A 22,108-nucleotide genomic window follows, 5' to 3' on the forward strand; every position below is an offset into this window, starting at 1 on the left:
TGGTACATTGTGTGGTACTGACAAGTACTACAGGGAGTACCCTACAAGCCTGTGGTACAGTACCACACAGTTCCTGTGGTAACATTACAAGTGTGTGGTACATTGTGTGGTAGCGACAAGTACCACAGGGAGTACCACAGGACTTTTTTGTTCGGGATGATGCGGTTTGAAGCAATGAATTGCAGGTTAGAGACTCTATGCAGAACAGAGGTCAGTGGTCGATTGGATCTGATTTGGCAAACAGAGCAAACTTGATGGCTAAATTTGATGAGAAGGATTTAGATTCATTCTTCTTCACATTTGAGAGGATAGCAATGAGATTAGAGTGGCCGAAGGATCAAGATCTGATTTGGCAAACACAGCAAACTTGATGGCTAAATTTCATGAGAAGGATTTAGATTCATTCTTCTTCACATTTGAGAGGATAGCAATGAGATTAGAGTGGCCGAAGGATCAATGGGCGTTGTTAGTTCAGCAAGTGCTGACAGGAAAGGCCCAGGCGGTTTTCTCGTCTCTGAGTTGTGAACATGCATTCGATTACGAGAAAATGAAAGATGCAATTTTGCAGTCCTACGAGCAGGTGCCAGAGGCATATCGACAACAGTTTTGTAACATGAGACGATCCGAAGGTGAAACTCATAATGAATTGGCGAGAAGAAAAGAGGTCGCTTTCGATCGTTGGATTAGATCTTTGAAGGTAGATCTTACATACGAGGCACTGAGAGAAATGCTCCTAGAAGAATGCAAGCGTGGCATGGCAGTTGACGTGCGGACGTATGTAGACGACTCCAAGGAATCCACCGTAAAGTCTGCTGCGATGGTGGCTGACACTTATGAGCTAACAAATAAGGGGAAGAGGTCATCCCCTGTTAGGTGGAAATTTTCCCAGGGAGAGAAGTTTTTTGAGGCTGGTGGAAAGTCTAAACCCAGTGCTCATTCAGCAAGTGGTAGTGCTAAGCAGAGTAGTGGTGTTAGGAATGAAAGAAAGCTCATTTGCTACTACTGTAAGTCTGAGGGACATGTAAAAACTCAGTTCCCTAAGCTAAAGCTGAAAATGATGAAAAAAAAGAGAAATCAGAGCCAAATGGTTTTATACGTGTGTCAAGTGGAGTGCATGGAATGAGTCAGAGTGTAGCAACTCAAACTCAGCGCAGGAAAGATGATGATGACATTGATGAGAGGTACAAGGATTTTGTGTCCTGTGGTGTGGTCACATTCAGTAGGGGTGATGAGATTCCTGTCACCATTTTGAGAGATACAGGGGCCACACAAACTCTTCTCGTCGCAGATCAGTCGTCACTGGATGAAAGTGATTTCAGTGGCAAACAGGTGCTTATCCAGGATGTCAATGGGGGATATAAACCCATCCCGCTGTACAGTGTTGAGTTGAAGAGTCAACTTGTGTCTGGGTTGGTGACAGTTGGTGTTGACAATTTGCCGATGAGAGGTATTTCTCTTTTGTTGGGAAATGATTTGGCTGGTGGTAAGGTAGTGCCATCACCCGTTGTGTGTTTTCAACCTGTTAGCGATTCAGCTACAGAAACCTAGGAGGAAATCTCAGGTATCTTTCCCTCATGCGTAGTGACAAGGGCACAGGCGATGAGAGAGAAAGAGAATGAGAAAGGAGAAGATGAAGCTGAAGTCGCATTGGGAGATACATTTTTCGCACGATGAGTGAAAGTGTAGATGATCCTGTTCATTCGAGGTCAATTTTCAGTCAGTCTGCATTGATTAAGGCACAGAAGGAAGCAGATGATTTGAACAAGCTCTATGGTGTTGCTTTGTCAGATGAAGAAGCTGGAAACACATCTCAGTGCTATTACATCAAGTCTGGTGTATTGATGCGTAAATGGACCACTTCTGGACGACGCTCAGGTGAAGAGTGGACTGCAGTCCATCAGATTGTAGTCCCACCCGGATATAGGAAGGAAATCTTACGGTTGGCACATGACATTCCTAAGGCAGGTCATTTAGGTGTGAGAAAGACTGTATCCAGGATTTTGGCTCACTTCTACTGACCGAGACTCAGACAAGATGTGGCTGAGTATTGTAGATCCTGTCATACCTGTCAAGTAGTGGGGAAACCACAGCATCACATCAGGCCAGCACCCCTTATTCCCATTCCAGTAAGTCAGGAACCATTCAGTCGTGTGTTGATAGATTATGTAGGTCCTCTGCCTAAGACCAAGACTGGTTTTCAGTATTTACTTACTATCATGGATGCGACGAGTCGATTTCCTGAGGCGGTTCCAGTGAGGAAAATAAAGGCAAGGACAATGATTGATGCCCTTTTGACGTTCTTCACAAGGTACGGTCTCCCTAAAGAGATCCAGTCTGATCAGGGCACGAATTTTATGTCCACCGTGTTTCAGGAAGTGATGTATCAACTTGGGATTAAGCAGATCAATTCATCTGCATACCATCCCCAGTCCCAGGGTGCCCTCGAACGGTACCATCAAACTTTGAAGACGATGATCAAGTCTCCTGGTGAGTGGGACAAAGGAGTTCCATTTCTCTTGTTCGCATCGAGAGATACCCCAAACGAATCCACGGGATTCACCCCCTTCGAAATTGTGTACGGGCTTGAGCCTAGATGCCCATTGAAACTGGTAAAGGAACAGCTGCTCTCTGACATGAATGAGGAAGGTGAGAATGTGTTGGACTATGTGTCTAGATTTAGAGAGAGACTTTCGAGAGCATGTGAGTTGGCGCGTGAGCATTTGAAGTCATCTCAGGGCGTGATGAAAGCTCGTTGCGATCAGAAGGCAGAATCTCGCTCATTTGAGCAAGGTGACCAAGTCCTTGTGTTACTCCCAATTCCTGGTGAGCCGCTGAAAGCACGATTTAGTGGCCCATATTTGACTGAAAAGAGTCTTGGGAAGGAAACATATGTTGTGAGTACTCCTGATAGGAGGAGTAAGAGAGTATGTCATGCCAACATGCTAAAGAGATATTTTCACGTGAGGAGATACGACTTAGCGGTCTCCCCAGTGATGCTGATAGTACAGATGCAGGCGGTAAGAGCATGAATGACTCCTCTGGTGTTGCTGCGGTCCATGTACAGGATGATGTACCCAGTGATGCAGAGATTTTGCCTGAAGTAGATTTCAAGTCAAGAATGATTCCCAGGGTAGACAATTCCAAGGTGATGTCTAATCCAGAGATTTTGCTTGGTAATTTGCCGGAATCAGAGAGGAAAGATGTAGTTGGAATTTTTGAAGAATTTCCAGAGGTGTGTAGGGACAAGTTAGGTTGTGCAACTAACACCATTCACAAGGTTGATGTAGATGAAAGCGAACCAATAAAACAGAACCCATACAGACTTCATCCTGACAAGAAGGCTCTGTTGAACAAAGAAGTAGAGTACATGCTTGAACATGGTATCATAGAAGAAAGCAACAGTAGTTGGAGTTCACCAATAGTACTGGTTCAAAAGCCAGATGGGTCGACAAGGTTTTGTATTGACTTTCGCAAAGTCAATGCGGTTACGAAGACGGATTCTTTTCCTCTTCCTCGTATTGAGGATTGCGTAGATCAGGTTGGAAATGCAGCCTATGTGAGCAAGATAGATCTCATGAAGGGATATTGGCTGGTGCCACTGTCAGAGGAAGCAAAGGAAACCTCGGTGTTTGTGACCCCACAAGGTCTCTTCCAGTGTCGGGTCATGCCTTTTGGCATGAAAAATTCTCCTGCCACGTTTCAGAGAATGATGAATGGTGTGATCTCAGGGCATGAAAATTGTGTAGTCTACCTAGATGATGTCTTGGTATATAGCAGTAGTTGGAAGGAGCATGTAGCCCATCTGAGAGATCTATTTGGAAGGCTTTCCAAGGCAGGACTAGTCGTGAACTTGGCTAAATGTGAATTTGCCAAAACAACTGTGACCTATTTGGGTCATGAGATAGGTCAAGGTAGTGTGTCTCCACGTAGTGCCAAAGTCCAGGCAATCGTAGATTTCCCCTCCCCCTCCTCCAAGAAAGAGCTCATCCGTTTTCTTGGGATGTGTGGTTTTCACCGTAAATTCGTGCCAAACTTCAGTGATGTGGTAGCCCCGCTGACGGACCTTCTTAAGAAGGGGGTCAAATTTGACTGGTCAGGAGCCTGTGAGACAGCATTCAACAGACTGAAAGCGGTTCTGATGTCGGATCCAGTGCTGGAGGCGCCAAACTTCAAGACACCTTTTCAGCTCGCGGTGGATGCCAGTGATGTAGGGGTTGGAGCTGTACTCCTACAAAAGGACAAATCAGGTCTCCTGAAACCTGTCAGCTACTTCTCCAAGAAGTTGAACAGACATCAGCGGAGATACTCCACCATAGAAAAGGAGTGCTTGGGTCTGGTGTTAGCAGTTCAACATTTCGAGATGTACCTGAGCAACTCGCCTGAAGTAACTGTATTTACAGACCACTACCCGTTGACTTTCCTGGAGAGATTTCGTAATAAGAACAGAGACTCTTTCGATGGAGCCTGTTTCTGCAGCCATATGGACTGAAAGTGACTCACATCAAAGGAAAGGACAACATAATCGCTGATGCGCTTTCCAGAGCATAAATGATATGAACGCAGACTCCTGTAAGAGCGAAAAAATGAACGTTGATAACTGTGGCAAACATTGTGACAATGTCCGTCAAAATAATTCAACGCTGGACGCTAAAAAGCTGGAAGTCAATGTTCATACACTGTTCAAACTTCCAAAAGATTGGAATGTGTTGGTGTATGATACACATTTTGTTTGTTTCTGTTGTGGTTTTTTTTTTTTTTGCATACCAAGTGTATAATTTGTCTGATACATGTCAACATCATTTTGTGAGGCTATGCATTTAGTCATAAAGATGAACATAATGTATAATCATGTTGTGTAGACAAATTTTAGATCATACAGAAGTGAATGTTTTTTTTTTCGGTTTGTGATTTCACTTTTTGTCAAATCAGGTAAAAACCCACAAAAGGAATGTTGCGTTCAGTTATACAGTAATTCACATCTTCACAACCAAATGTGACCCGCTACAACAAAAGGATCCTAAAGTCGCTGACGGCTGAGCCGAGAAAATCGAGTTTGAAGTCACATCATCAAAATTTCTGCTTTTGGCATAATTTTGTAGTCTAATGTTTTGTCTACCATCTGCCGAAATTTTGAAGCTGAATGATCAAATAAAAGGCAAGAAATTAGCGTTTTTCTGGACTATGATTTTCCGACTTTCAAGTAACAGAAAGATGTCCGAAGATTTGGATTTAGCGCCGCAACTAGACTCCGCCAGGGAGTGATCTTATTGGTCAGTGCGTGGCATGCTGATTACTGATTGGTCGTACGTAGACCGCTGGTGCTAAGCTTAAATGAACATTGCGGAGGTCGCTAGGATCATACCTTCTATTGTCAAGCGATGGAAACTGTCGTACCTCCCCTTGATCGTATTAGCGTCGGAAGGAAAACTTTCAAGGCGTTTTTCTCGAAACTCTGATTTCCTCAACCACTTGACATGCGTTAATAAAATCATCGATATCTCCGCAACCGAGTACTTTTATGAGCTGTGCTATATATGAAATTAAATGAGAAGAGTAAGGGAATAATGTCATGTCATTTTCAGAAAATTGTCCTCCCCCGACTTTCGGATCCTTTTGTTGTAGCGGGTAACAAATTCTGTATGAGGAAAAGATGCAGATTATGATGCAGAAAAAGGGGCGTAAATTCTAGAGTTCATTTGCTTGTAAAACCAGAGGATGTGTATGCTGTTTAGTACAATTTGTGGTATAAGGTCATCCATTTGAAAATTCAAGGTGGTAGTTTTCTCTTTATGCAAAAAAAAAAATAGAAGCAAAATTGTGTCAGAAATATCATTTAATTTTGGGCTGTCAGAAATTGATTCAAAGTGTATTTCGTGTATAAGATTTGTACTGAGGTGTGTCACAGAAATTTATTTTTCTGTTGCCTATTGTTATACTGATACAAGGTCAGTACGATGAGTCAAAGATTCTATGCGAAAATTGTTTTTAAAAAATACCATCTTTCATAATTCCAGGTGAATGTTAGGAAGATTGAGGCATGGAAAAGATTGACTCATCACATGTGTTTAAAGCATTGTTTTGTGTAATGTATAATGATAGTATCCAAAGGCAGCTATAAAATATTTTCATGCATATAGAGAAAGTCATATTTCATAGAAACAGATTGTGAAAAGTGTCCATGTGTGCAAGGAAATGCCAAAGTGAACCAATTGTTCCAAAGTATGTTTCACATTTTTCATGAATAATTATGTATAGTACATGTGTGAAAGTACAAGCTGTACAGACATGTACCTTTTCGAGCAGTAAGTTTCAAGCATGATGCATGAAGTATAGTTATCCCGTTTTAGTGCATTACCACTATGTATGCATGTTTTGTACACATTTAAATTGTGATATACAGCTACAATATGTTTATTGTATGTTTATAGTTCAGTGCAGGATTGTGACATTGTTTTGCAACAGAACATACACTTTAGTTTTTTTTTTTTGAGTGAAGATTACCAATATTCACAGTGAATTGGAAACCATACAGACGTTTGTCACCCCTGTAAACCACCTGTAATGCATGTATTTATGAGGTAGGATGTTGATCCGTTTTCAGAGTACGAACATATTTAATGAGGTGCCCGCATTCCAACATAGGTAATGAGGTTGTTGCGTAGCAATGTGGCCAGTGCTAGGTCGTTCTCATTCGTTTTTATGCATATTCATTAAAGGGGAAGGCTAGTAACTGATCAGTGGGAATCAGTGGAAATGTTGGGAGATGATTGTTCCAATCTTTATGGGATTCATTCAAGAGTTCATTGTATATCTATTGTTGTGTGAAAATGATTTGCTTCAAAACGGTCTCATATTCAAGTAATGTGCAGATTAATGCTCCGTCACTGACCAGGGACGCTAACCTGGAAGCATTAAACTGCACATTACTTTAATATGAGACCATTCTGAAGCAAATCATTTTCACACAACAATAGATATACAATGAACTCTTGAATGAATCCCATAAGGATTGGAACAATCATCTCCCAACATTTCCACTGATTCCCACTGATCAGTTACTAGCCTTCCCCTTTAAGTGACTTGCGTACAGGTACCGTCGCACACGTAGCGTGCCATTGCCGTCATGAATATTCATATAGAAGTAAATGTCGTTACAATACCAGTAAGTGTTCGTTTGCACCAACCAGTGCAAGTTTGATGGTGTCATTTGTATAAATATAAAGGCGGTACTATACGATTTTAGAGTGTGCATATCTCGAAATAATAGTCGATTACGGTAGAATCGGTATTGAGTGTGTGCAGTCGCCAGCTGATGGAAAATCGATGTAAAGTATAGATCGATCAACGAAATTAATCGATTTTAAAAACGATCGATTCTATGTGTTTATTCGCTCGAGATCGTTTGAAGCCTGCACAGTTTAGTAGTTTAGCTAACGATTTTATTCGTTTGATAATGCGACTGGAAAGTACCAGTATACACATGCATACGTTGTACGTTGTATTATACGTAAGTAAATCAAATACAGTAGCGCATATTCATTTCTAATTTTGTTAGAGAGTGTTGACCATCAAAGATAGGCAAACTTTCTTCTGTGGGGGAAATATGTCATGGATATGCATTTATACAAAGGAGGTGTGGCCTGTTTGTGCCCATGATTGTAAAAAGGAAGATGGCTCAATTTCGAGCGAGGCTGGGACCATGCCGTTCGAGGAATCCAAAGGGAGGAATAAAATTGTTATGACTTTAAGTTTTCGTGTGATGATGATTTCATTCCGTGTCACGAATTTCCCTCATTCCGTAATAGTATGGTTTACTGCAGCTGCCACATTTACTTCTGATCTGACAGTCTTTCTTCGACCAGATCAAGCCTTAGTAGATTGCTGGCAATTCCTAACGTTTCTCAAAAGCGTTGACTTCGCAGGAACATCACGATTGGGGAATTTGCTCATGAAAAGCTGCCGCAACTTGTTGCAGGCTCCCAGAACGAGACCACTCCGTTACAATGAACACAACCGAACCATCTATAACGTTCCCTTTTACACCCCTTCCCCTCATGTTTGTGTAGATCCGTCATAGTATGACGGTCATTGTTAACTGCTAAGTAGGGAAATCTTGATGGATCCTTAGCAAATCGTCTACCTGTGAATTATGAAATATTACGAAAAATTATGGATATTAAGGCTGTGGTTTTCATTTCTACAAAAGAATCGTGAAAAGGCCAAACACTCACCAAAAGTGGCAATTTGCGCGTGAAAAGGAAAATTTAGTACATTGTAGCAGTAGGCCTACTGTCCTTTCTTCTTATTCTGTCATTCATGAACTTTAAACATATAGAGTTGTGCATCAAATGAAAGAAAATATCCTTCCATCCATGTTCATCCCATAAGGGAAAATTATCATTATGATCACAACAAATTACAATGAAACTCGTTTTGCTGTTGTTGCGTTTTTATTGGATACACTGTATAGGTTACCTATATGACTCTGTACCACAAACCACCCCCTCCCAAAAAAAACAAACAAACAAAAAACCAAAAACCAAAACAAAACAAAACAAAACAAAAAACGTCGCCAGACATGGATTTTTAATGAATGACGGATTCTGAGCGAGCATACCTTAAGCTTTAAAAACTCGATGCATATAACTCAATTCATATGAACCCTTCTGACCCATGTAAATGTTGAAAAGAAAACACATACTGTGGAAAAGTGTTTACTGAGAAAAGGGGCTGCTCTAAGGTAAAATGGTCTATCCAAATGCTTAATCTTGCCATGCTGTGCTAGCTCTGCATTGAATGGGGAAAAAAAAAGGATGTGAAACGCCGCGGCATGAACAATAAAGAGATTATCAAATTAAGCTGAAATATTGATCATGCTCTATTCACACATTATATCATTGACTAATATCAATATTAATATCAGTAGTATTATCATTTCTAAAGTTATCACTTTTTTGATATTGTAAACTGAGTTTCGAGTTTTTGCATATTTATCTAGATTGAGATACGAGGTATTGTATTTCCTTTTTATTCAAATTGAGATACGAGTTTTTAGTTTCAGCTGTGAGTGACTTAGAGGGATTTGAACTTAATAAGCATCCTATAACCAAGGTGTAACACCAGGGGGGCATTTCTATGATGCTTTTTGTCGGGTTTTTTCCCCTGACAAATTTGCTTTCAGCCAATCAGATGCAATGATTTTAGTAACTTTGAACAGTTTGTCAGAAAAAAATCTGACAAAACGCTTCATGAAATGCACCCAGCACTATGATAGGTCGTGGTGCAAACTGTATTGCGTAAACACGCGAGCACAATATTGTGCGTGCGAAGTGCGACGTCCCTGGAATACCCAGGGGTTCAGGGTTCATGAACCCAGAAGCTTTCGGCTTATAGGGGCTAGCAATTCTGCTATCTGCATGATTTTTGTTAAACATAGGCTTAACAATCTAATATGATAAAACTGAAAGTTGCGGAGAAAACTGCATTTTAATAGGAAGAAAATACATCTTAGGCGGGAGACACACAGCTAAAGCGGGAGAAATTCAAAGTCAAGGGGAAGAGAGTTGGAGTTTCTGTTTCTGAGAGCTATAACAGTAATAATGATAGTAATGGTAATAAAAATGATGATACTAATAATAATAATAATGATAATGATAAAATTAATACTTGCATTTTTATGGCGCTTCATACTGGTGTTTCTGAGCGCACTGGTGCCATTCATTCAAACTATATAACAGTAATAATGAATGACGATGATTATTTTCTGTGCATCGTACTCTATCGAAATTTGATAAATCCTTTGATTACAATTCACTCAGCTAAGTGCCCTCTTCACATATTTATAAATCAGTCTTCAGTGCAGAGTCACAATTTCCACAAGCCCATTTGATCGAAAAATCAATAGCAAAACATTGACAAATCAAAAGTCATATCCATAGTGAAAATGCAAAAAACAAAACAAAACAAAACAAAAACAACAAACAAACACACACACACAAACACACACAATAAGGATTAGAACAACGGAACCTTTGCAGTCAGTTGATTTTTAAAGCCACTACAAATTCTTTGCACATACACTTTGTAATTTAGATGCACAGTGCGGAGTCACCTATGTGTGATGGTCGAAACAAATGAAATATTAACAATGATCGATTTCTGTCGAATCGATAAATTTTGATTTGACGCAATTCATTAAAATGCGAGGAACTAGGATCAATGTTCGTTTTTCCTTGGGTTCGTTATTCCGAAATACACTAATTCCCCATACCCATTTAGAGATCCTAAATCCAAAAATGAAAAAAGGATTCGTTAATCCCAGCATTTGCAGCGTTATCCGAAGGTTCTTTAATCCAAAAATGAAATAAAGTTCGTTATTCAGACAGTTCGTTCTTCCAGCAATGAAATAAGGTCTGTTAATCTAAAATCTTGTTAACCCGTTAAAAAAACAAAAAACAAATTTTATTCCGAAAGATCGCTTTTCCGAAGGTTCGTTAATCTGAAAACGAAATAAGATTTCTTTATCTGTGAATTACAAATGTGTTCCGGCTAGTCAAAAGGTATGGGTATCGGGTGTGTTTGTGTGTTCATAAACATGTCTGTTCATATTCATGAAATTCGTCCGTCTGTTCAAATTCATGAAATTCTTCCGTCGAGGTATTTGCTATTGCAACTGATTGACGAACTGCCCTACATCGACATAAATAAGCACTGAATTGCTCAGTGTTTTTGTAGTAGCCATGATTAAAAAAAAAAAAAATCATGGGCGTACATACTCGAGCAGGATTCGAACACAGGAACTCCTGATCACCGGAAAGGTGTCATCTCGACTAGACCACCGAGTTTTCGTCCGACAGCAAGTGTTGCTTCTAATCCTTTTAGCATGCAGCGGGTACTGCGTAATTATTCAAATTCATGAAATTCTTCCGTCGAGGTGTTTTCATTGCAACTGATTGACAAATTTCCCTACATCGACGTAAATAATTTTATGAATTACTCATGAGTTTGAATAATTACGCAGTACCCGCTGCATGCTATAAGGGTTAGAATCAACACTTGCTGTCGGACGGAAGCTCGGTGGTCTAGTGGAGATGCTGCCTGTCCAGTGATCAAGAGTTCGTTGGTTCGAATCCTGCTCGAGTATGTACGCCCATGATTTTTTTTTTTTTTTTTTTAATCATGGCTACTACCAACACACCGATCAATTCAGTGCTTATTTACGTTGATGTAAGGCTATTTGTCAATCAGTTGCAAAAATGTCTGTGTCTGTGTGGGTTTGTGTTACTGCCTGTTTTTTTCTTTCAATTTGCATTACGCAATATCCTACTATTTTTTGTTAAATTGTAAAATTTTGTTTGTGTCTGCGTGTTGTTGTTGTTGTTTTTTTTTTTCAATTTGCATTACGCATATCCTACCTTTTTTTTTTGTCAAATCACAGCACCTTATTTTGCCACAAAATCAAGATTATTTCATTTTTGCTATTATAGACCATATACTTCATTTTTATATCTACGAACCTTCATCATTTTGGGATGAACGATCTTTCGGAATAATCATTGAAAACAATGAAAACAACGATCGGACTCGCGGTATGAATAGAGCGTGCGCTGATGGGCACACAGACTTTTTTAGTTATGCACAAAGTGAGGCACCTTAATGGTTTCAGCGAACACCACAATCTATACTGAGCTCAGCCTTGATTGCTAAGTACATCTTCATAAATGGCCAAACAAGTGCAAATTACGTCGTAAAAAGAAGATAGATAAACTGTAATATACGCAGTTTTCCTACAGAAAGAAGACAAACACTTACAGGAGAAGCTCTAATCGTTGAGTTAAAGACATTTTCCTGGGTATTGTAAGACAGAATAACCTGAATTTAGGCTTCAAATGCTGGCATTTTTGTCTACATTTTGAGAAACCTGGTATACCAGGTTTAAAATTATGTATAACGCGATACAAAATGACGTTTTAACCTGACGAAATAATTGAAATAAAGCTCACACACTGGAAATGTGTTTAATGAGAAGAAAGGCTTTGAAGTTTAGGGTTTATCCAAGTGTTTAATCTTGGCAAGCCATACTCAGTGCAATGGATGGGACTAAAGCAGGATGTAAGATCGTATTAACTTTATCGTATTAACGATAAGGAGATTATCAGATTAGGCTGAGATTTAGCATGCTCTATTAACACATCTTATCAATAATAGAAAGAAGGTACACACTCTGGAAATGAGTGAAGAATGGCTTTGAAGTTTAGGGTCTATCCATGGACCATGGTCTATCCGAGCGTTTAATCTTGACAAGCCATGCTCAGTGCAATGGATAGGACTAAAATTATGGTGTAAAACTCCGCAGTATCAACAATGGAGAGGTTGATAGATTGAGCTGAGATTTAGCATGCTCTATTAGCACATCTGACCAATGATTGAAATTAATTTTCAAAGCAATAGCATCGGTTTTTTTTTCAAAAGTTATGCGAGCTGGAAAGGAAGAGTGTGTAAAGAGTTTTTTTTAGAATCGAAAAGGGGACTCATTGAAACACCTAATTACACTAGTCTACAAAAAATGTGTTGTAGAAAAACAGCTAAAAACACAATTTACCGTCTGGATTCTTTTCCCAAACCTAAGAAAAAATGTAGAAAAGAATTGCATTTTCAGAAAATATACACAACTAAAGATTGACTAAGTTAACGTGTTTAACCTATTTTGTGTCCTCGCTACAACAACAACAACAACAAAAATGAGGGTTGGCGAGTATTTGTTGGATTTATTATGTACGGTCACAAATGACATGAAAATTTGGACTTAAATAGATTATTATATCTTTATTAAAATCAAATCATATAGAGTGACTTTATCTCGTAAAAAACTATAAAAAAAAAAGAAACTCGACCAAATCTTGCCATCTATTTCAAACCATATGATGAGAGAATGATACGTAAGTCTATTTCATTAGTCAATTTGACTATATGTTTACCGATTCATTACAAGATTGGCATGTACATTATTTTTCCTTTTGTCGGTAATAAACCCGCTTAGGCAATGTATGCCTTTGAGTCCTCCTACTACAACTGAAGAAGCGTTAAGGACACTTGCACATTCATATACATGCCAATTGAAGGAATGCAGCAATACTGGTAGAACGCATCAATTAAGGTTTGAGGAAAAATCAGACACTCCGTTTGAAAGCTATGTGACTTTGAGTTTACCGTGTCACATGCGTAGAACGATAAAAGGAAAATATAAAGAGAATTTCACAAAACTTCATATTTTCTGAACAAAAAGACAGGCTAAGTGCTCTTTAATTGAACGGATTTTCCGTATTCAATATTGCTGCATTCTCTCATTTCAAATGTATTTGAAGGTAAACTTGTCCTTTAGTGCAGTGACATAAATACCGAATGGTAGATATTTCTCAGCAATCCGATCTAGCTTGATTTTTCTCAGAGCTTCTTTCAGATCTTGATGAGTTGTCTTTTCCATCCATGTACGCACCATGCTGACAGTTCCAAAGTTTTTGATTTTATGGTCGAGATTGTTCATTTGTATGAATTCGTGAATTTCCGCCACAGTGAAGCCCAACTCTATCCCAAGAGCCTCGATAAGTTCGTTGTCTAAGATTTCTCTAGCAATGCCTTCCAGAAGGGGATTTCCACCGTCTGATTGTTCCGCAGCCATCCTGCAAAACATCAAGGCATACAATTGAAAAAAAATACAAGTAAATTAAATGAAAAAAAAGACTTAAACTCGTTACTGGGAAGAATAAGGTGATACGCCACAAAAAGCACACATCAAAGTGACTCGGACTAACAATACAGAATTGTAATTGATAAGTCGTCATCTTGTAAAATGAATCAATTTATCTTGTCTCTAATGTGTTCAAATACTGGGGAAACAGGTATTTACGGATATACAGAAATAAGAATTATTCATTTGACCCTAATTTGCATATCTGAGATGGCGTCTGATCAAGACGTCGCTATTTTATGAAATGATCTAGGTAACATACTTCACAAGTGTTCAAAATATGGGGGAGATAGGCCACGTATTTCGAAAGACACACGCTAATACACATAGCGTATTACAATACAGAATGAGTATTGTTGACGTTTGACCCCAATTTGCATTTCAGAGATTTCATCTAAGAAGTTTTTTTTTTCATTGATTTATCCAAGTAACATTGTCTATACGTCTGTAAAATATGGGAACAATAGACAATATACTTTTCTAGGTACTGAAGACATTAATGAAATTTAGACTTTGACCCTACTTTACAAGATGGCGTCTGATCAAGTCATCACTGTGTTATGAATCTGGTCTACATGCTTCCAAAATATGGCGGGCATTGAGCTTGTATTTCCAGAGAGGCATGCTAATTATTTTCCGATACAGAAAAAAAGCACTCTTGACCTTTGACCCCAGTTTACCCATCCAAGATTGCATTTGACCAAGAAATATTAATCTTATAATATGACCCGAGTACCATGGTCTGTATGTTTGCATAATATGGTGGCAATAGAGCATATACCTTCTAAGATACAGACGAAAGTATTTTGGCTTTGACTGTAATTTACTTATGAAATATGGCGTCTGATCAAAAAGTTGTCAGTCATAAAATAATGCACGTGACATGGTCTACAAGTGTAAAAAGTACGGGGATGACAGCGCATAATTGCATAATTCCGCCATTCAATCAAAAAAAAAAAGGAGAACACATTCCGATAACCTATAGGGTAAGCTACAAAATATCAAAAACTCGGAGAAAACTACACGAAATGATGACCTACTGTAACTGCTCATTGAATGAAGTCATGTCAATTTTCATTTCGAAAAAAAAAATGGACTCCTATAGAAATAGCAAATAAAGTAGTCAATGAATGACAATGACAATGAATGACAATGAATTGTACTTCTTTGACGGCCCCTCATGGGGGCATGGAAGAAATACAAATACAAATCATCCAATCAACCAAATACAACTGGTTATAACAACGGCAATGATTGGCATAAGAGAATATGTACAAATAATTATTAATAATTATGAGAATAATGAACCAATATACAGTGTAATAATAGTAATAATCATAATAATAATAATGATAAAGGACATTTATATTGCGCAACTACTATAATAATATACTCTATACTGAGCATTACAAAACGACATACATACAAGAAATTCAAACAGAAAATACATTACTTCAAGAGATGTCATTTTAACCTGGCCTTAAACTCACAACAAGAGCAGCAATAACAGTCACGAATTGAGAACAATAAGAGCGATAATATCTGTCACAAAATTAGATAAATAAAATAATGATAACTCAAAAACTGAGATCTCAGCAAACTCACACCCAGAGGTTAATAAAAACTATTTAACTTAAAATGTTTACTTCAGGCTTAATCCAGAATCTGGAACAAAGAAATGCACCCCCTCTGAGTTCCTGTGAGCTCAATCCAGCTAAATGTAAAATCAAGCTCTAATATCAGACTATTAACTACTACAGACAATATCACTTCAAAGACATTAAAACTTAGACATAATAATTTTACAAAACCTTGAAAGAATAATTAAATCTTTGATATTTTGCATAGTAAACAACTTGTGCATTTTATGAACATTTGGCCTGACAAGGTAATATCTTTTGATCAAAGTTTTCCTTTCCCTTGCAAGAACAGGACAATTAAACACAAAATGAAACTCGTCACCTGGCTAATGTGAGTCACATAAGGTGCAGGATTGCAGAGCCTGATTAGGGAGGTAACGACCATCAGCAACAGGCAATCTGTGATTACCACAGCGATATTTACAGAGTTGAAACCTATCTGCAAAATCTAGCTTCAACAAATAATTCTCAAAACCAGAATCTTGTTTGAACATCCTATTAATCAAACATAAACGTTCCTATTAATTTCAGCAAAGTTAGCATTGTTATGTTCTACGGATAGTCCAGATTACAAATCAGTCATTTTAGGAGGCGAATCTTGAGAACAATAGGCAGCATGGTTACTGCTATTTTATTGTGTTGATGAACTGCAACATAACTCATGATGCTCACGAGCGCATGAAATATAACACCAATGAACCTAATGGTATCATGCTACAACCCCCTTTCTTTCTAAAAAAAAAGAAATGTTCATTCTGACAACACTTGCTAAAGTGTGGCTATGCTTTCCAAACAGACATATTGTGACATAAACCTTGATTCAAAATACGTTTGAAATACGTTTCCTGTCATCTTATGTATTGACTACTTTTGTATTCTTATCCGAAATTGATTAACACTGAGCATACCCATACAGTGCATACATGTATACTCATCTGATACCATCTTATCCTTAAAAGAAAACAACAACCTATATTCATCATACTCTGAACACTTCTTGCTGTCCACTAACTACTTCTTAACACTATTTCATCAACTTCGGTGTTAAGGTATGTACTTATGTACATTTCACGCAGAGTCACGGTATCTTTCCGGTTTGTGAACTTGGCGTCCATACCGTGTAATGTACTGAGTGTTGGTGTCTGTGTTGTCCTGGTGTTTTGGTTTGTCTGCATTTGTGTTTTGCCTATGAGGAGTGCTATACTCATACTTGTCTGCGTGTGAGTGTGGTTGGGGTTGTTTGTAGGTCTCTCGAGTTTGACGGATGTGTCGCCTGTTTCTGCGGAAGACGTGACCACTATGGGTATCTACATCGTATGATCTAGGCTCAGACCGCTTGTGGACGATGCGGCCTTCTTCCCACTTCCCGGTTTCTTGGTTTTGAACACGGACACTTTGTCCCGTGGAAAGTGGTGGGAGTGGTTTGGTATTTTTGTCAAAGTCTGCTTTCTGCCTCTCCTGTCTCTCCATCAAGCGTTGTTTCACTTCATCTCTCCTGGGGTCCTGATTACGAATGTGGACGGGTAAGTTTGTACGAATTTTTCTGCCAAACATCAGCTCAGCAGGTGATGGTAGGTGTGCATCTATTGGGGTTGCTCGAAGACACTGGAGGGCTATGTTTGGGTCCACATGCCCGTCCTTTGCCTTTTTCATGGCAGCTTTCACAGTCTGTACCTGGCGTTCTATGTACCCGTTTGATTGGGGGTACCTAAGGCTTGACGTCACATGGATAAAGCTCCATTCATCCTTAAACGTCTGGAACTGTGCGCTGCTAAACTGAGGGCCGTTGTCGCTAACGAGCTTTTCAGGGGTTCCTTGTTCCGAGAACACCTCTTTCAGGGCATTGATGACAGCTGTGCTTGTTGGATGGTTTGGCATCTTCCGTACTACAGGGTACTTGGAGTACATGTCTGCTATCAGCAGGTATTCAGTTCCTTCAAGCATGAAGATGTCGGTTGCAACAACTTGCCAAGGCCTTGACGGTATCTCGTGAGGCCTGAGGGGTTCAGCTGGTTGTGCGTTGCCGTATTTCTGGCAGATTGGATACTTGCCAACTAGTTCTTCGATGTCCTTGTTGATTCCATTCCAGAAAATGAAGGATTTTGCCCGCAGCTGACACTTGGTGACTCCTTGATGGGCCTCGTGTATTTTGGTCAGGTATTCTGCTCTCAATCCTGCCGGGATGATCAATCTGGATCCCTTGAGCAGTACACCATTTTCGACGGATAATTCATCTCTATAGGGCCAGTACTTTCGAAGGTTCTGACTCAATTCACGTCTTTCATCAGGCCATCCTTGGATGATTTCGTCTCGGAGAGCACAAAGCTCTGAATCTTGCGATGTGGCTTGACGTATCTCTGTCAATTTCTGGTCTGAGAACATTACAAAGTTGACCTGGAGTGGCTCTTCTGTTCTTTCGTCTGGAAGTGGATGTAGTCTGGACATGGCGTCAGAGAGGAGCATGTCCTTGCCTGGCTTGTACCTGACTACCATATCGTATCCTTGCAGTCGGAGGAGTAATCTCTGCAGCCTTGGGGGCGCTGCTCCGAGATTCTTCAGTGTTATCATCTCAAGAGGTTTATGGTCGGAAAGGACGGTGAAACGTCTTCAACATATGTAGCTGTGAAACTTTTCACAAGCGTAGACCACTGCCAACATCTCTCTTTCTATGTTTGCATAGCGTTGTTCTGTGTCTGTCAGTGACTTGGATGCAAATGCTATAGGTCGGCCTTGCTGCGTGAGTGCTGCTCCAAGACCTCTTGAAGAATCATCGACCTCGAGCACTACTTCCTTCTTTGGGTCGAAGTATGCTAAGGTGACATCTTGGCATATTGCAGCCTTGGTCTTCTCGAATACCATCTGGTGCGAAGGTGACCATGCAAATGTTGTGTCCTTCTTTAGCAGGTCTCGTAGCGGTGCTGTCAAACTTGACAGGTTAGAAATGAAGGGCGACATGTAGGTCACTATTCCTAGGAACTCTTGTAGCTCTCTCTGAGATGTAGGAGCTTGGATAGCTTGCACTGCTTCTACTCTCTGAGGGTCGGGGTGAGCGCCGTGTTTGTCGAACACTAAGCCGTAGAAGCGAATGCTCTCCTGCTTGATCCTACACTTGTTCCAGTTGAACACAAGTCCATGTTTACTGGCTACTCGCATCAAGTTGTGTAGGTTGGCATCATGCTCTTCTACAGTTTTTCCTACCACAGCAATGTCATCTGCCATGCAGATTACTCCTGAGCACCCTTCTAGGATTTGGTTCATCTTCGTCTGGAATACATCCTGGGATGCGCTGAGTCCAAAAGGGAGTCTCTTGAACCGATATCTCCCAAAGGGGCTGTTGAACGTTGTGAGTCGGCTTGATTCTTCGTCAAGTTTGACTGACAGATACCCATGTTTAGCATCCATGGTGGAGAACACTGTTGCTCCTTCGAACCTATGTCTGGTTTCATCTATGGTTGGCATTGAGGTGTGGCTTCTCTTTATTGCCTTGTTCAAATCTCTTGGATCCAGACAAATCCGCCACTTTCCGTTAGGCTTTTGGACATACACGAGACTTGACACCCAATCGGTCGGTTCCTGTACCTGTGTAATCACGCCTAGCTCAACCATCTGGTCAATCTCAGTCTGGATGTTGTCTTTGATGTTAATGGGGCACCGTCTCGGAGGGTGGACGACTGGGGGTACCTCCTTATCGATGACTATGTGATGCTCGCCTTTGAAGTTACCGATTCCTTCAAACCGGTCTGGGTACAAACTTCTCAAGTGCTCCTCGTTCTGGATGGGACAACTCAGCTGTTGCTCCATTCCACCGTTTATGATTATAAGTTGGAGCTCAGTACACAAGGGCAAGCCAAGGATTGCAGGGCCGTCAGTGTCGACAACGTAAAAGTCGGAAGCAGTTTCCCGATCTCTATACCGACAGTTCATCGTGTGTACACCTAGATGAGGAATAACATTCTTGTTATATCCAGTGATAATGGTCTGACACTTTTTCAGTGTGTCCTTGACTGGGTTCCCTTTTGCGTCGATGTTGTTTGGGTGCATCTGTCTGTATATTGGTAGGGGTAAAATGTTGCCTTGGGCTCCGGTGTCTGCCTTAGCCTTCAATGTCCCCTTTCTGTTTCCGAGATCCACCCTGATCTCAGCAAACATTTCATTGTTCTTGACATAGTCGATAGTGATGGTCTCAAACTTCAGGTTTTCAAACTCGTCAACAGGTGCTGTTTCCTCTTGCAGTTCGTGCACTGCATTCTTGTGAGCTTTACTTGTGTAGGATCCTCCTCTCTTGGCTTTCTGCTTTTGTCCACTTTGCTTCGATCTACAACAGGCTTCCCAGTGATTGAGTTTGCCGCAGCGTTTGCATTTGGTTCCATATGCTGGACACTTCCTCGGTGGATGTGACAGTCCACAAAAATGGCACTTCTTTTTTTCTGGTGTCGGTCCATTTTGTCTTTGGAAGTGGCCTTTTTTCCTCATGACATCAAGGTTGAGAGATTTCTCATTCAGTGACTTCATATCCAAACGTGTAGCTTCCTGAGTTCTTGCAACGTCAAGAGCTGTATCTAGTGTGAGCGTATCATCTTTGCCCAGTAGTATCTCTTGTACTTTCCTATTGCTTGCACCAATGATGAGTTGCTCAATCAATCTATCGTCAATTTCCCCTTCCTTGAACTGATATCTCTGTGCCAATGTGCGACATCTAGCCAGAAAATTGTCAGTGCTTTCATCTGGCTCCTGTTTCAGCTTCTGCAACTGGAATCTGGCCAACCGGAAGTTGCTCTTCGGTTCGAAATGCTTTGAGAATGCCTCAAACAGCTCGTTCGGTTTTTTTCATTTCTTTGCTCCATGACTTGTAGATTCGGATACCTTCTTGTCCAAGCCAGAGAAGGATGTATGTGATTTTCTCTTGGTCTGTCTTTTTGTTCAAGGGTCCTTGAAATATCAGCTCGCAGTAATGTCTGAAACTGCGAAACGCGTTGGGAGGATCTTTCGTCTCCCAATCCATGGAGGGTGGTGTGATACCTGACATTTCTCCCATACTGAATGTGCGCGCGTGTGTGTATACAGTTAAGCAATTACTACAATATGTGCATGCAATTCAAGTGCTTACAATTCGTAGCTACACATACATAACAAGCAATTATCACTGTGTAATCTCTGTACACTATCACTGCAACACAAAGGAGTAAGACCACTGTCTTATCCTAATTCAAGTATCGTGCGCGTTTACTACTCATACACAAAGGAGTAAGACTACTGTCTTATCCTAATTCAAATTTCGTGCAAGTCTGCTAGTACTACTCATACACAAAGGAGTAAGACTACTGTCTTTTCCTGAATTCAAATTTCGTGGAATTCTACTTGTACTACTCATACACAAAGGAGTAAGACTACTGTCTTATCCTAGTTGTGTGTCACAGGACTATATACTGTGCTGGTACACTAGTACATGTAAAAGTTTATAGACTGATGATATGCAAAAAACAGCATTTGGAATATTGTCTACCTTCTTTCATGCTGCAAAGCGTCCATTTAGTTCAAGCATTTATTTCCAGCTTTGTATTTCTAGCGTCCGACTTGAGTGGCTATCGTTACCACTGCCAATGACAGGCAATGTACCTCAGAGCTTCTAAGATCTAGGTCTGCTCTCGGTCCGTCTCACGTAGCGATGTAAACCGGCTGCGCGTACGCGTTTCCCGTTGTATACTCGCAGGCTCTGCTGGTCTCCGTCCGCGTTGGGCTAGTTCGGTCCGCTCCGCTCAGCGCTGACATCAGGCAATTGCACGATGAGCAATGGCAAACTGGACCGAAACATCTGTGTCGACCACAGTCAAATTCGCTATTCTGTGTTCCGTAGGCTTCGGAATCGTCGGTCAGCAGCGTGGAGAGCAGTCGGATGTATCGCTGACAGTCACAAGGGTTGGTCTGGTCCGAGCCGAAAGGCAGATCGGAGAAATCGTACGTGGAATTTACCCGTCTAAGGTGCTGCCTGTTGACTCGTAATCTTGCATAGGCCTATAGCTAGGCCCGTTGTGTAGCGAGCGGAAACGATGTCACGTATGTACGCCAATGGGCAGTTCGTTGCGCGTACGTGATCTACTGATGTATCACTGATGTTCATGTGTGTATCAATCCGCGACTGGTCACAGTCAATCCCGTCTATGTAGCGTCGTCAGGCAAGCTCCGCGTAGCTTGGCTTCATGAACTCAGTCTTTTGCGTGTGACCAATATAGCACAGTTTTCCCCGAGCGGCGTCCGTCCGGTCCAACTAGGCCTGGCGCACAGCATAAAACTTCGATGAAAATAACTCAGATAGACATGAACTTATCCGATTTCAGTCTTGTGGCGTCCATGCTTCCCGCTTGCCACCATGTTATGTTCTACGGATAGTCCAGATTACAAATCAATCATTTTAGGAGGCGAATCTTGAGAACAATAGGCAGCATGGTTACTGCTATTTTATTGTGTTGATGAACTGCAACATAACTCATGATGCTCATGAGCGCATGAAATATAACACCAATGAACCTAATGGTATCATGCTACAAGCATGATTGAATGTATTGAATGATTTTCACAGTGATGACATCATCATTTTCAAAAGTGTTATCAAAACTTTGATAGACAACATTGTAAGCCTCAACATAATGACATCTGGGTGAGAATTAGTTACTGATAAATGAAATCGGTTCGAGTATATTGAATCATCTGACGACGTCATTTT

The 22,108-nt window shown here is 40.5% G+C and overlaps 2 protein-coding genes across 2 annotated transcripts; one reads left to right on the forward strand and one right to left on the reverse strand.

The window, feature by feature from the left end:
* Positions 1–370: 370 nt before the first annotated feature.
* On the forward strand, positions 371–1,123 carry LOC140239158 (uncharacterized). Its single transcript, XM_072319043.1, has one exon. The coding sequence runs from the start codon at positions 371–373 to the stop codon at positions 1,121–1,123; it is 753 nt and encodes a 250-aa protein (XP_072175144.1).
* A 16,871-nt stretch (positions 1,124–17,994) lies between these two features.
* LOC140239160 (uncharacterized) lies at positions 17,995–21,156 on the reverse strand. Its single transcript, XM_072319044.1, has 2 exons — positions 21,047–21,156; positions 17,995–20,143 (listed from the first exon to the last, which is right to left on the reverse strand). Exons 1-2 carry the CDS (start codon positions 21,154–21,156, stop codon positions 17,995–17,997), a joined length of 2,259 nt encoding a protein of 752 aa, XP_072175145.1.
* Between the last annotated feature and the right edge of the window lie 952 nt (positions 21,157–22,108).

This window comes from Diadema setosum, chromosome 15 (assembly GCF_964275005.1).
Source record: "Diadema setosum chromosome 15, eeDiaSeto1, whole genome shotgun sequence".
Classification (NCBI taxonomy): domain Eukaryota; kingdom Metazoa; phylum Echinodermata; class Echinoidea; order Diadematoida; family Diadematidae; genus Diadema; species Diadema setosum.

Bases quoted from the DNA above. Each gene is read 5' to 3' on its own strand.
- LOC140239158 (XM_072319043.1), top strand. From the start codon at position 371: ATGGCTAAATTTCATGAGAAGGATTTAGATTCATTCTTCTTCACATTT.
- LOC140239160 (XM_072319044.1), bottom strand. From the start codon at position 21,156: ATGTCAGCGCTGAGCGGAGCGGACCGAACTAGCCCAACGCGGACGGAG. The intron at 20,144-21,046 runs GTGAGACGGACC...CCGGTTGGCCAG, and splicing joins CAGCCGGTTTACATCGCTAC to ATTCCAGTTGCAGAAGCTGA.